Here is a 15,484-nt window from a genome sequence, read left to right as displayed (position 1 = left end):
TTCTTCAATATCTTCTTGCAGCATTGGGTAGTGGGCACATATCAGTGGGATGTCCTGTTTGTAGGAATATTCCACAAGCTCGAAGTGGTGCTTTAGTTCCTTTGTCTTTTATAAGCATCATGACTGTCTTTGTTAGCTCAACGAGTAGAGTCTCAATTTGAGGGGTGCTCACTTCTTTCACTGCATGTGGTATATCTGTATACCATTCTTCTTCATGTGTTGAGTGTTTAGTGTTTTCTTCTATTGACGTGATTAGGGATCTTATTTAAGTTGGAGTCTTGTCGATTAGAGATCCTCCACTAGAGGCATTCAGCAAACGTCGCTCCATTAGCGATAATCCTTCACAGAAGCATTGAAGTAATTGATGCTCTGTGATACCATGTTGAGGGCATCTGGCGCACAGCTTCATGAACCTTTCCCAGTATGCTTGTAGAGGCTCTTTTTTTGCTTGTTTGATTCCTATGATTTCTCTACCAAGGATTGACGTTTTTACTTCAGGGAAGTATTTGTCAAGTAATAACCTTACAAGATCATTCCAGGTTGTCACCAACCCTGGTGGTAAGTAGTATAACCATTCTTTGGCTGAATATCGCAAAGCGAAGAGGAATGCCCTAAGTTTGATTTGATCTTCTGTGACATTGTGTGGTTTCATTCCAGAACAAACAATGTGGAATGCTTTGAGGAATTTATGTGGATCTTCATTTTCCAGGCCTTGAAAAATCGGTAATAAATAGATAAGGCTTGATTTTAGCTTAAAATTCTTCATGTCAGGGAAGCTGATACAAAGAAGTTGTTGGGCAACATCATGGGTTGCCCAATGTCGAATGGTATTTGTCTTAGTTTACGAGTTTCATTGGGTTTTGGGTAGGATGTGATGAAGACAAGTTAGGTGTTTTGGGGGTAGAAGATGATTCGGTTTCGGAATCACTTGACAAGGAAATGTTTTCCCAAATGTTAATAACCTAGTGGTGATTAGGTAGAGGTTGAAGGATTTGCTAACTTCTTTCAAAGTTTTGCTTGTTTCCTTAATCTCTTTGCAGTTTTTTCGATTTCCAGATCGATATCGAGTGGTTTACCAGTTCTTAAAGATCTTGGCATAAAAAGTTAAATTTTCACTGCAATTCCCGGCAACGGTATCCAATTTGATGGGTGTCGAATCCAGCAAATGAATTTATAATTGTGAACTTACTACGTTACTCACTAATATGGATAGTATGGATGGAAATAAAGTGCGTGTCCATAGGGAATGCGGATTAACAGTTTTATAGCCAAGGACGATTTAGAACGAGTATTCGTAATAGGAGGGGGGGTTGATTAATTAACTAAAAGTTATGTAGGTATAAACTAACTAACATTAATATAAGTAATTGAATAGTATAAATAATTGATGATTGATTAAGAAATAAAGCAATAAATATAAGGAAATTAGATCTAGTAAAATACTTTCAACACATAGGATGTTTCTTATTTTGATTCAACTTACGATCACTAATAATTATGGTGCTATGATTCTTTTTATTAAAAGGTTTGTATTAATACTAAAGGTCACGCCGTTCGGACGTTCCCTCCATCGGATCTTAATGTGCGAGTTGCATGTGATTAAAGTATTATTTACGATTTAATATTCACGCTGTTTGGAATACTTAAACACATTGTATAAATTCTTTAACGAAGTTGAATTCATAGACAAACACAAAACCGTTAATTGTTCCTCTGGTATCAAGATTAAAATTATAGACATATTTTATCTTGAAGAACGTCATTAGCATAATAATAAATTGATCAAGTTCATTAACAAACTAATTTGAATCCTGACAAAGCCTCAGATTTAAAGTTCAAGACATCAACAAACGAAACCATTCAACAATAAAATCACATAATTATTTCACGATAATTCGAATCAAAGGTACAAAATAGAGCCTAAGTGTTGAAACTAATGTTTAATTAGCCTAACATACTAATTAACATAATAAACATAACGAAAGTAAACTTACAAATTTGAGTCATAAGACTTGCATGTCGTTCGGGAATTGTTTCAGAACTCCCGAGGATTGTTAGAACATCCACAAGACTCTTAAGACATCCCTAATGACTTATTAAGTGAAAAGGGGCAGGAAATTAAGAAAAGAAATGAAGAGATGGTGTGTCACTGCTTAAATCCAAGGCTGCTATTTATAGGCAAACATCTGAGGTCTTTTACAGGTCCTAAGTACTTTTTACAATCCATAAAGGTTACTTTTCAGAGATCTTGACTTTAGTCCGGGTTTCATGGAGATGTGTCTGCCACCGACAACCTTTATGGGTCGTAAGTATTATTTATGCCCCCGTAAAAGTTACTTTTTCAGATTTCGTGATTTTGAGTCCGGGTTTTCGGAAGTTGTTGGCACCGACGAAGAATTTTCTACCACCGACAAACCTTTATGGGTCGTGAATGTTGTTTATGACCCGTAAGGGTCTAGTCTAGGCTCCATAGGTGTCAGACCTACTCTGATTCTTGTGTCAGTTCAGTAAAGACTTTTGTCTGGCAATCTTTATGGGCTGTAAGTATTGTTTACGAACCATAAGGTTTGTCAGGATCTTTTTATTCTTTTTATTTCCTTGTCTTGTCTTGGCTTTTGACCCGTACTCTTTTCTTCTTCATTTTCCTTTTGTTTACTCAACATTTCTTTTTCGGACCTTATTACTTCATTCCTTTATCGAACCTTGTTGCTTCATTCCCAGTTTTGTTTTAATTTTGAATTCTGAATTGTGTACGTTTTGTCGTTATTTTTCGTATGTTTGGATCAATTCATCGTTCGAACCTACAAATCCATGTTAAGAATAACTAAGTATCAAACGGAATGGATCTCTTATAAAAATTGTAATAAGTTGAGGCTAATTGACATGAATAATGTATATAATTTTGCACACATCAATGTGTGTTGGTTATGATTGTGTGTTGGAGTATATGGAAAGCAAGGAATGAGAAAGGATGTTCAAACAAGCAATGCAAAGTTGAAGACATTATGGGTTCGGTAAAGTCGGTAGGTTACTTGTGGTTTAAATATAGATCTAAACGGCCGAGTATTGTATGGAACGAGTGGAGTACTTTTCCGTTGTATCTGTTGGCTGAAGCTTTTGTGACGGTAGCTTCTCCGTCTCTTTGTGATGGTGTGGTTGGGTTTGTGAATAAAAGTTTAATTTAAAAAAAAATAGAGCATTCGAGTCAACTAGTGTCGTTATTGGTAAATGATTATCAACTATAGTCACATGGAGTCATTGATGGTCCATTTGGGGCCAACGTTGGTTGGTTTGATTAACTGAGGGTTTAAGGGAATTAATAGTTGATTAGGGTGATTAAAGGTCAATTATGTTTATGGCCAACGTTGGTTGGTTTGATTAACTGAGGGTTTAAGGGAATTAATAGTTGATTAGGGTGATTAAAGGTCAATTATGTTTATTGATAGTTAATAAGTGTCATAAATAGTAAACACGAGTCAAATGATGGTTAAAGATGAGTGTATTGACAATGATTCAAGATTAAACATAGATAATGTAGCTTAAATAATGGTCACATATGATGATTCGTTGTAAAGTTAAATAATGGTCACATATGATCATTTATAGTAAAGTTGTGTGTATATAACCGACCCACTAAGACTTAGGCTAAAGGGTATAGGGGTCATGGTTGGGACATGATTCGCCACCTAGGAACATGAATGGAAGGCTACACCACCCCCTTGTTTGATCCACCATGGTTGGCATGGATTAAACCATGGGAACCATGGTCCTCCTTTCCATTTTTCAAGAAATCATTTCTTTTTTTTTTAGACAAAGATAAATTAAAATAAATAAGGGGCTAGTGATTTGGGTCATGACCACACCCTTAGGGTAGTGGTTTTGGAAGGTGGATTAGAGTGAGTTACATGACATTGACGTAAAGAGTCATAATGGTCACGAGTGTCATGGCCACACCCTATAGCTTTATAGTTACTCCCTATGACCAACTATAAACACTTATTGCATAATATAGCACCTTATGTCAAACATACTAAGTGTGTAAGTTGTACTTGGTTAGCCACAACAATCTATGGTAAGTATTAAGGATACCATTAATTTATCTTTGTCTAAAGAAAAAAGAAATGCATTTCAAACAGCGGTTTACCTCATAAACCGCCTACCCACTCCCATCCTTGATTCCAAGTGTCCATATTTTGCACTCTACAATAAAAACCCGACCTACACCAAACTCAAACCCTTTGGATGCTTATGCTACCCGTGGCTACGTCCGTATGCAAAATCCAAACTTCACCCGCGCTCCGAAAAATGCATCTTTTTAGGCTACTCACCATCCAAATCGGCCTATAAGTGTTACGATTACACAAACCGTCGACTCTACCACTCTCGACACGTGGAATTTGTTGAATCCGAATTTCCAATAAAATCTCAACAACAATCGCCATCCATTCCTACCGTGGATGTGTTTCTTCGTACTCATATTACTACACCCATTTCTATAAATGACCCAACCCCACACTACTAACCCACCATCCACTTCCACTCAGCTTATCCACTCCCATATATTGGCCCAACCTACCAGACTACCCCATGGACAAATTGGCACACCAACCTCTGTCATTAATCCACCACCTAACCCACCTAGCTCTATACAATCATCCCAAACCCAACAGCCGCAACTTGGCCAAAATGGTCAACATACACCACTTCATGCTCAACCCCCTCCATCACAAATAAATATTCCCAATCCACCTACTGTACAAAACCCCACTCACATTCCTGATTCCCATACCTCTCACTCTTCACTCAATACCCATTCCCACCCCACTTCCACGACCAACCCTCCTTCATGCCCATCCATCACTACATCTCAATCAAATTCATCAGATTCTTCACCCGCTAATACTACTCTACCCCCACGCACTCGCAGACCAAACTCTAAATATTTTAACCCAAACTTTATCAACCAAACCACACTTCATCCGATCCCTTCACCACTCGAACCAACAACTCACAATCAAGCCTTAAAAGATCCCGAGTGGCGAAAGGCAATGGATAATGAGTTTAATGCGCTTCTAAAAAACGCCACTTGGGAACTTGTCCCTCCTTCGCAACACAAACTCATCGGTTGCAAATCGGTGTTTCGTATCAAACGACGTCCCGACGGGTCCATAGACAAATATAAGGCTCGCCTAGTTGCCAAAAGTTTTCTTCAAGAGTATGGCAAGGACTACTTTGAAACGTTTAGTCCGGTCACAAAACCCGTAACTATCCGTACGGTTCTTGCTATTGCCTTATCTCAAAATTGGCTTATCCGACAACTCGATGTTAATAATGCCTTCTTGCATGGCACCTTGCATGAAGATGTTTATATGTCTCAACCACCCGACTATGTTAATCCGGATTTTCCTAATCACCATGGCCGGCCTTAGGGGTGGGCGGGGAGGACCACCGGCCAGGGCCCGATATTTTGAGGGGCACGTTTTTTTATGAAAAAAACCCGATATGTATATGTAAAATATTTTTTTAATCGGGTACATCCATACAAACACCAACATATAGGCCCCCTTACAAAACAATTCTTATGGTTTAGATTAGTTATTAACCCCTTTGGTATTAGGTTTAGACCTTTAGTGAGCTAAATACCCAATTTCGTTAATGCCTAACGGCACATTTTTCCGAGCTCGAACAGGGTACACGAATTCTCAGGGCCGGCCCTGCTAATCACCTTTGTCGTCTTCGGAAATCCCTCTACGGCCTCAAACAAGCGCCGCGCGCATGGTACATGGAACTTGCCACGTTCCTTCTTGAACTCGGATTTTGTAAATCCTTAGCAGATCCTTCTCTCTTCATCTTTAAACGTGAAGGACTTGTCGCATAATTTTTGGTATATGTTGATGACATTGTCTTAACCGGCAACAACAACTCATTTATTCAACATATCATTCGCGCATTATCCGACAAGTTCTCCATTAAAGATCTTGGCATGCTCTATCACTTCCTTGGTATAGAAGTCATTTCCACTAAGGATGGTTTATTTCTATCTCAACATGCCCATGTGCAAAATCTACTCACCAAGTTTAAAATGGATGGAGCAAAACCTGTAGCCACACCCCTTAGCTCTACTGACTCACTTTCTCTTTTTGATGGTTCGGCTACCATTGACCCCACACCATATCGCCAATTGGTGGGCTCTCTCCAATATCTCGGATTTACTCGACCCGATGTCTCTTACGCAGTCAACAAGCTCTCTCAATACATGCATGCTCCAACCCAACTTCACTGGCAAGCCTTAAAACGAGTTCTTCGTTATTTGAAAGGCACAATCCATCACGGCTTGTTCCTCAACCGTGGCTCTAAAACTAAACTTACAGCCTTTACCGACTCCGATTGGGGTGGAATCGCTGAATGCGGGCGTTCCACAACTGCCTATCTTATCTATCTTGGATCAAACATACTCTCATGGCGCTCAGCGCGCCAAAAATCGGTCTCTCGATCCTCGACTGAGGCCGAGTACAAGGCATTGGCAAATGGCGCAGCAGAACTATCTTGGGTCCAGAACCTCCTATTGGAACTTGGTCTATCGATCACTAAGTCTCCTACATTATTTTGTGACAATACTAGTGCTACTTATCTATGTGCCAACCCGGTCTATCACTCACGTATGAAACACGTGGCACTAGATTATCACTTTGTTCGGGAAAAGGTAGCTAATGGTTCATTACGGGTTCTTCACATTAACTCCGCTGATCAACTCGCCGATGTGCTTACTAAACCTCTCGGGCGGGGACCCTTTCAACGACTTCGATCCAAGATTGGAGTCTCCGATGGATCCTCCATCTTGCGGGGGCATATTAAGGATACCACTAATTGATATGTATTAAATATATATTTCTATTGATAGCTTCAACTATTTTAGATAAATATTGTGTCGGTCATTGGCCTGCCATAGATGTAGCCTTACATATCTCATTTCCTTGTATGTATAATTGTAACTTGGCTATTTATAGCTTCTGTAAACAATCGATGTAAACACACTTTTACAGCAAATATTATATTTTATAGTAAGAACATAATCAACAAAGGTCAAATAATGGACAATCATAACAATCATGGTCAAATATAGCAATTCGTAGTAACAGAATCCACTAAGTTACCTAGAATCCATTCATTAGATGAAAAGAGATCCCTTATATTTTTAGAAAAGACCTTAAGCCTACCGGTCTAAATATAAGTATGGCAACTTCTCCCCGGTATAGACTAACTCCTCTAGCAATTCGTAGTAACATTGGGTGTATATGACACATCATTAGGCTAAGGGGTATGAGGGGCATGAGATGGGTCATGGATTACCACCTAGGATGATGTGTTACACCACCCCCTTAAGGAACCATCATAGTCCGCATGGATTAAACTATAACAACCATACACCTGTCTTTTCTTAAGTAGTTAAATATATTTTTACACAAAACAAATTTAAAAAAAATGGAGATGGTAGTTTAAGTCATGACCACACCATATAAGCAGGGGCGGCTCTTATGGTGTGCGGGGAGGACTTCCGCACAAGGCCCGTGATTTCGAGAGGCACGATATTTAAAAAAATATTGATATATATATATATATATATATATATATATATATATATATATATATATGTTATTTTAAAAAAAATTGTAAACACATATAAATCCAATATAGAGGCCCATTATCAAATACCTTTTTATGCTTTATAATTTACCCAACTTAACATTAGGTTTATTGGGCCCAACCCAATACTAATATGATTTTAAAAAAATAAAAAAAAAACAATTTTCGTTAAAGCATATGGGCACATTTTTCGAGCTCGAACAGGGTACGTGAATTCTCAGAGACGCCACTGCATATAAGATAGTGGATTTGGATGGTGGATGAGAGTGTGGTGACATGATCTTGAAGGTTATGACCACACCCTATAGCCTTACTCTTTGTGTACAGTTATCACTACAAGCGATCAATTGTAACTACTTACGTACACCTCATTATTATAGTTATTGTATAGTATAGCTCACTATGTCAAACAAAGTAATATGAGTTATACTTGGTAAATCACAACAGTTTATGAAAAAAAAATATCAAATGCAGGTAACATGTAACACCCCAACCTGAACAGGCTAACGTGTCACTCATACAGATATCAAAACTAAAACTAATCCATAAAGTTGAAATAAAAGATCCTAATTACATTTTTTTTACATTACCGAAATAAGAAAATAAATCTTTATCTTCATGGCACTCTTCACTTATTCCCCACGTTTCCCAAATTACCTGTCAACCAAATAAGACAAACACAAAAAGAAAAATACGGCTGAGCCAAAAAGTTGCTCAGTAACAGAGAAATCAACAGTACATGTAAAGGCGAACAAATGGGAACGAAACACCACATAACGGAAGCTGAACTGAGACTGACATTGAACCACATTTGAAACTAAAACAATTTTCCTTCTTTCAATAGTTTTACTTATAATATAATATTGTTTAAAAATCCCAATTCCTTTAAAACAAGAAAAATATCGAAATTACTATATTATGAATAAACATTTAGGTTTAGATCAAAATCTAATGATAACTCGAATTTCGTAACAAATCATTATTTAGTCAAAACAACTATATTTCTAATTTGAAAATATATATATTTAATTAACAAAATAGTTTAGAAAACCTGAGTTTTGAAAACATACTAATCTAATACTTGTAAAGATTATGCAACCCAATACTGGAAACAAAACAGTTCTAAAACAAATACTGAGGCGGACACTGGACAATTGCTGAAAACAGAGACTGAAATCCTGGCACTGAAACAAATACTTATGTAACTTGAATCCCAATACTTATACAAAACAGATAACAGATACTGAACATAAACAGATGCATATAATCATATCAAACATATCATAACAGAGACAAGACATACGTGACATCATATAACAATAAAATAAATCACGTAATATAGAAGCACCCACGAGCCTAAACAGAGGCATGCATGGCTATAGTCCATGCGCCGAGATGGTGCATGTAGGCACACACACAGTATTCCATCTCAACAGGAGCCAGGAGTCAGGAGTCAGAGCTAAGATCGATCTATTCGCCTCTAGGGGCCATGTGCTACACAAGCACAAACTAGAAACGCCGTGAACTTTAGTTACGCACCGTCACGATGAGTGCCATGTCGTTAACGCCCCAACGACAAGTAACTTATAATTGCTCGGGTGACAGAGTACAAAGCGTATCAGAAATAAAAGTATCTTGACATAAGTCTAAATGGAACATGCAATAACGAGCACAAAATCTAAGGTCTATTGCATGCTACAACAAATACCAATCATATAACAATACGAACCGAACCATCTAACGAAAACACCCGTACTACAAAGTAACGGATATGAATAAAATACTACGATGAAAGAAAACATAATCCGTACCTTAACTTTAGCAAGGAAAAAGCAAAGGCAAATCAAATCGTCCGAAATTAGTCAACGGACCTATATTTAAATTATTACCGGATTACTCTTATGAAACACCCAGTTGGTTATCTAACTAGTTGGTTTATCGATTTCCGACGACAAAGACTATACGGATTTTTTTTTGTCCAATTATTAAGCTTTCGAAAGTTCATAGTCTCACCAAAATGTTACAATTAGAATATATTTAAACAAAATGAAAATTCATTTTTTTATTGTATCTCAATCAATGACATACTGATTATATAACAAGCTATAGATTAATACATAATTCCAACCTCTATATAAAGCATTAGCTCTTTATTTTAAAACAATCAAATATATAACAACATAAGTTGTATCGGATATTTACGAGTACACTTAAATTTATATATAAAAAAAATGGGAACATATGGGTGAAAGTTTGTGGACTAAAAAAACATTTAATATAACATGGCGTGGCTTTCTGTATCATCTTCTTCGTCGGAAATATCAAAACAAGGCCAAGATTTGCATTAATATTTTCAAACAGGATGACGGTTCGATTTGATACCTCAGATGATCATACAGAACTTAATCAAGGTGAGCAACATGGGTGATTCACGGCTTACTCACGGCTGATGTTGAACCAAACTGACTTGAACAGAATGCGAGTGGGATCCGTGGTGGTAGACGGTGGCACTAGGCGGTGCGTCAACGACCACTGATTCGCGGCGGCCGATGGTGATGCTACGGTCACAACGGAATGCGAAGAATGGTGCGGTGTTGGTCACGGTGGCGAGCGGCTCTTGGCGGCAAGGTTGTGCGGCGATGCGGTCACGACGGAGTGTTACGGAGGTGTCGCCGCTGTTGTAGCGCGGAACAACGGATCCAATTAAAAAGTGAATTTGTACGGGTTTAACATGGGCGATTAAATTAGTATCACATCTCCAAAATTTTCGGTAGGTTAGTTTGAATGATAGGGTTGAAAAGGGGTTGGCTAAATGCATCCCCATTTTTACTTTTCATACCTCCTTTCTAAAAATATCATTTTAAAAATTTGTCATGTTTCACCCCTATACAAACCATTATATTTGAAATGTTTTTTTTTCCAAAAGGTTAAAAAAACGTTTTTTGTACTAAAAAAAATAATAAGGTTTTTTTATTAAACTTTCTTTTTTTCCATATACGTGAAACCAAAACAAAATGATATGCATATCTTTTTCAATCAATTTTTTTTTATTTTTATTTTACATTAAAACTAGTTGAACATTAACATAAATACTAATTATTATTATTTTTTTTTTGAATATTACATAACAAATGATTAATGATAATGAATCGTGGTAAACAATAACTCATGTACGCCTTTCAACTCATTAAGACTCACTATGAGATATATAATTATATATCCATTGTGACACTTATGACATACTATTGACACCGATGTTATTAGTAGTCGTAGATCAAACTTGATCGATTATAGTTGTTAATTTTTAAAAAAAAAAAATTCAAGTTAAGTCAAATAATGATCCATCACAACGTAAACTGGTGATGGTTAAACATAGCAATCATTAATTAGTCAATATTGCACAATGTAAATTACTGATAAATTTAGCAAGTCTTCAAAACACATACATAATTTATATTAATTCCGAAACCAAAAAGGTTCCTTTTTGAAGGGTTCGAAGGGAATCTTTGAGAATGTGGATTCGTTCAATCGAGGAGTGGCTATAGGAATCGGCGAGGGCTTTCCAAACGGCTTTGGCGGTGGTATGTCCAATGGTTTCGGCCATGGCTTCTTCGGTTATGGTAGAATTAAGTAGGAGAAGAACTTTCTGATCGGCTATTTGCCATTTCAGAAAATCGGGGTTGACCACGGTTTTGTTGTCGGTTAGAATAGTTTCGGATGAGGAAGGGGTGTCTCCGGTAACATGGCCGAGAAGTTTGAAATATGAGAGAACCGGAGTAACTTGTTACTCCCATGTAAGATAATTCGTTGAGGTTAATTTGATGTTAATTAGATGAACAAGGGAGTGGAGAGGGGTTGAAGTTGGATCGGCAGCCATGGGAGAGTTTTGGGAAGGGACCGAAAGAAAAGAAAGAAGAAGATTGCTAGGAGAAAGGATCTTGCAATGTTTAGGCTGATACCGTATGAAATCACAATGGCTAACTTCATTTTCATTACAAAGATACAACACTTTAAATACAAGTTACTAGACTAATAATAAGGAGATAATTACTCATCTCGACTAAGAAACTATTGACTACATAATTACATTGAATACATTGGTGAAGAAGGAGGATATTACTCCATGAAGTATGCTCTAGTTGAAGAAGGAGGATATTGCTCCATGAAATATGTTATAGTCTAATATATACTATCTACTATATATAATAAATAAAACATTTTGTGAGACACGTTTTCTGTGCGTGCTCCTTAACCTAAAATTTTTTCCACACGCGGTGCTATCGGGTCAGTTTACGCTTCTTTTTTTTTTCTTTCTTTACCTTTACCTTTCCGCTTTTTGTCACCATTTTACTACCTTTTCACCATTTTTATCTATTTATACCTGCTGTTTTATACACGTTTATACTCATTGATCTTTCTGATTTCGAATCGTTGAGTGTCGATCTCACCTAGGATCCTGGATTAAACTCAAGATATTTTTGTTTCTGCTTTAGTTCATGTTCGCTCTAAACTATTAGTTCAACAGAACTTCCATTATCTTTTAATCAAAGAACTTTTCTTAAAAAACATAGTTTTGAGTCCTCTTACAATTAATCAATTTTTCGTCAGTTGTCACTCTCAACTTTATAGACCAGACATTCATGTTCTACATATCAAACTATGACTATCGTTCTATGCAACGAACTATGACTAAGTGATGGGTGCCCCTCAACCCTCACTCCAATTATATTATAATATATAAAAACTAAAGTTCTTAGTTACAGTATATGAATTGTTCCTTATTTTGAAAGGTATTTATAAAAATATCCTTTAATACCATTTCTTTTTTTTTTACATCATTTAGACCATGTGTAGTGGTTAAACAAAATAATGCCCCCACCATGGGGCATTATTCGACACGTGGCAGTCCAGTCAGCATGGGGCGTTATTGCAAAAGTAACGTAGTGGGAATAATGCCCAAATAATGCCCCTTCCAATAATTAAAAAGGATTAAAAAAAAACTTACACTTGGACCACTCCCATTGGCTAGTCAAACATGTCATACTCATGCAATTGTGTTGTTGAGCGTTTTAAATAAAACGCTGGTTAACATTTTTTTCAAAAAAATTTCCAAATAACGCCCTATGTAATGGGGGGAGGCGTTTTTGGGCGTTTTTTTTGAAATTTTTTAAAAAAAAAACGCCCCGCTACACATGGTCTTAGAGTCAATTGCTATGGAAATTTGTTTCATTTGTAAAGATAAAGAGTGTTATTGTGAAGGTAATGATAGAGTGTTTAGTTTTGAGGCAATTGGAGTGTAGGCATGTTTAAAAATGAGTTGCCTACTAATGATCTCGAGTATGAAGAATGTAGAAAGAAGCTTGGTGACAGTTACTAGATTTTGGTTGTTTTTATGGTTGCTTTTAGCTATTGAGCTTTCGTTTTTAAAACTCAAGAATAATTTTAACCATTTTGGCTATGATTATGCAAACAAATTAGGGATAATTTAAAACCAATACCACTATATATATTTCGTTATATATATTTCGTTTTCGAACACATGTAGCATTCAAGCATATAAAAAGTTATATATTTTTAAACCCTCTTTAATCTATGTCATAAAAATAGTGATTGTTAAACTAAAAATGAGTTATTTTGTAGAAAGCTTTGTGTGATCTTCAAGTATAACATGTGTCCATCTTTCGAAAATATTAATTTTATAGTTTTAGATGTATGTAAAGCCAATGTCGATGTCTTTGCACATTAATTGATATGTAAAACACAAGATTGTTGATGTCTTAGAACTCTAAAATTTATGGAAATGTCATGCATGGATTCATGAACTCAAAAACCCAACATACTTGACATTAAAATTAAAAGATGATCGAACAACATAGATAGATAGGTCCAATGCATGCAACAAGGAAACCAAAAGCAAATTGAAATGACACAACCAACTACATGAATCTAACAAAGCCTGGTGCAGAAACAACGGCGGCGGAAGCCTCGGCACTTTCCGCCGGAGAAACCCTCGTTACGGCAGACGAGAGCGCAGTTATGGTCACGCATACAAGTTCCATGGAACATATGACTTTGCGACTGGCACATTCGAGCTTCTGCAACTGGGACTCTAGTCTCTGCATTCATCACACCACAATTGCAATTATGAAGTTAATGTAAGTTTAAAACAAATCAACACTTAACCTTGGCATAAACGTATTTTTTTTCTAGTTGGTTTAGCAAAACAATAAGTGTTTCGAGTGCGGAACCAGAACTTACTTATCGTGAGGACATAATAAGACAATCTTCTTTACTGACTAGAACTAGAGGGTCCAAATCATATATTTCCTATAAAAATCTCATATTTTACATATTTAGGGGCTTTATAGGGATATGGTTTAAAGCCCCTAAGGGCTTTATAGTGTCACGTCAGATCCACATCAGCGTCATGACACGTAGAGGGATTTAAAACTCCTATTAAACAAAATACAAAAAAAAAAAAAACAAAAGATTTAATTGGTTGAAAAGGATGGGCCCACTTGCACACCCCCTTTAGCGCTCGTTACTGCAATGGAGCCCTCTCCATGGGCCCCTGTGGCGCCAGGGGTGGCTATGGGGCGCTAAAATGGCTGATTTGGCCACGGGCACTATGCCACACCCGTTGGTGTATTTATGTAAGCTTTTTGAAAGCCAAAAATGTTTTGGTTCACAGATAGTTCGTAGTAGGGTAGTGGACTAAAAATTATGTACTACTCTAAAAATATATATGATATTCACGTGACAAAACTTAAAAAAATGAGTCTGGTTCTTTATATCAAGTCTTATAAAAACCAAAACAAGTTCAAAAACTTTTAGAAACGTTAAGTACGGGTGCAATCGAGCCAAGCCCGAGCTCGACTAGGCTCGTTTGTGGTTTCTCAAGCTCGGCTCGGGCTTGGCTAATTTATATATATAATTGATATATTGAATATATATATAAAAGACTCGTTTAGGCTTGAGAGCTCGATAAGTGAAGCTCGGGTTCGGGCACTAAACGAGCTTATTTTAAGTTCGGACTTGGCTCGTAAACAAGTTTAAATAAACTCGGCTAGACTCGTTTACTAGACAACTTTAAATAAGGGGTAAATGTTATAATATATTAATAAAATTACTAATACTATACTAAGAGGCTCAAGCTCGGACTCGATAAATAGACGAGCTCAAATTTAGGCTTAAGCTCGGCTTAGGCTCGACTCGTTTTGAGCCTTTTCTCGAGCCGCTTGGCTCGTTTGCACCCCTGTTAACATAAACCTTTTAGAAAAGCTTGCCCAAAACAAGTTTTGAAACACTTTATTAATTAACGCTTATGATTTTGCTAGACCACTTAGATGAAGGAGTATGAGATACTAACGAGATGCAAAGAGGATAAACAGGGTGAAAAGAAGAGTGAAGAAGGTCTTGGATGCCATGTCTAGCTAGAGTGATGTTGGATATGGGGATATTGCTTATACATATATATATAGAGAGAGAATCAAGAGAGAGAAAGAGAGGGGTGTGTTTATGATGTCGGAAGGAGGTGGTGTGGATGATGGATGTCACTTGGTAATTCACCGCTTTGTCAGTTTTGTTGGTGTGGTGTTATGCATGTATGTCAGTATGTCACAAGGTGGTGGAGTTTCAGTGACCATGCACATGCGCCCCTCACTTTGAAGTTTGAATTCTAATTTTTTTTAACTGGCAAGTAACAACGTGATTATCATCGTCACACTAAACGCTATGGCCAAGTTCAGCTACTCGACCGCAACCATCCCTTTGGCTCTTTTAGATGTGCGGAAACCCGACCTCCACCCGCCCGAAAGCACAACAGTGGAATAATCAGTAA

General features: G+C 37.0%; 1 protein-coding gene and 1 long non-coding RNA gene across 2 annotated transcripts; both read right to left on the bottom strand.

The window, feature by feature from the left end:
- Positions 1-8,170: 8,170 nt before the first annotated feature.
- LOC110914769 lies at positions 8,171-10,377 on the bottom strand. The gene is made up of 3 exons (XR_002578574.2): positions 10,027-10,377; positions 9,456-9,515; positions 8,171-8,301 (listed from the first exon to the last, which is right to left on the bottom strand). It is a non-coding gene; the product is annotated as an uncharacterized LOC110914769 (long non-coding RNA).
- A 3,085-nt stretch (positions 10,378-13,462) lies between these two features.
- On the bottom strand, positions 13,463-15,167 carry LOC110910573 (defensin-like protein 1). The gene is made up of 2 exons (XM_022155198.2): positions 15,014-15,167; positions 13,463-13,760 (listed from the first exon to the last, which is right to left on the bottom strand). Exons 1-2 carry the CDS (start codon positions 15,069-15,071, stop codon positions 13,591-13,593), a joined length of 228 nt encoding a protein of 75 aa, XP_022010890.1. The 5' UTR covers positions 15,072-15,167; the 3' UTR covers positions 13,463-13,590.
- Between the last annotated feature and the right edge of the window lie 317 nt (positions 15,168-15,484).

Source organism: Helianthus annuus, chromosome 15, assembly GCF_002127325.2.
Source record: "Helianthus annuus cultivar XRQ/B chromosome 15, HanXRQr2.0-SUNRISE, whole genome shotgun sequence".
NCBI classification, from domain to species: Eukaryota; Viridiplantae; Streptophyta; class Magnoliopsida; order Asterales; family Asteraceae; genus Helianthus; species Helianthus annuus.
Note: the sequence above shows the minus strand (reverse complement) of the source record. Positions and strands in the feature narration are given on the sequence as shown.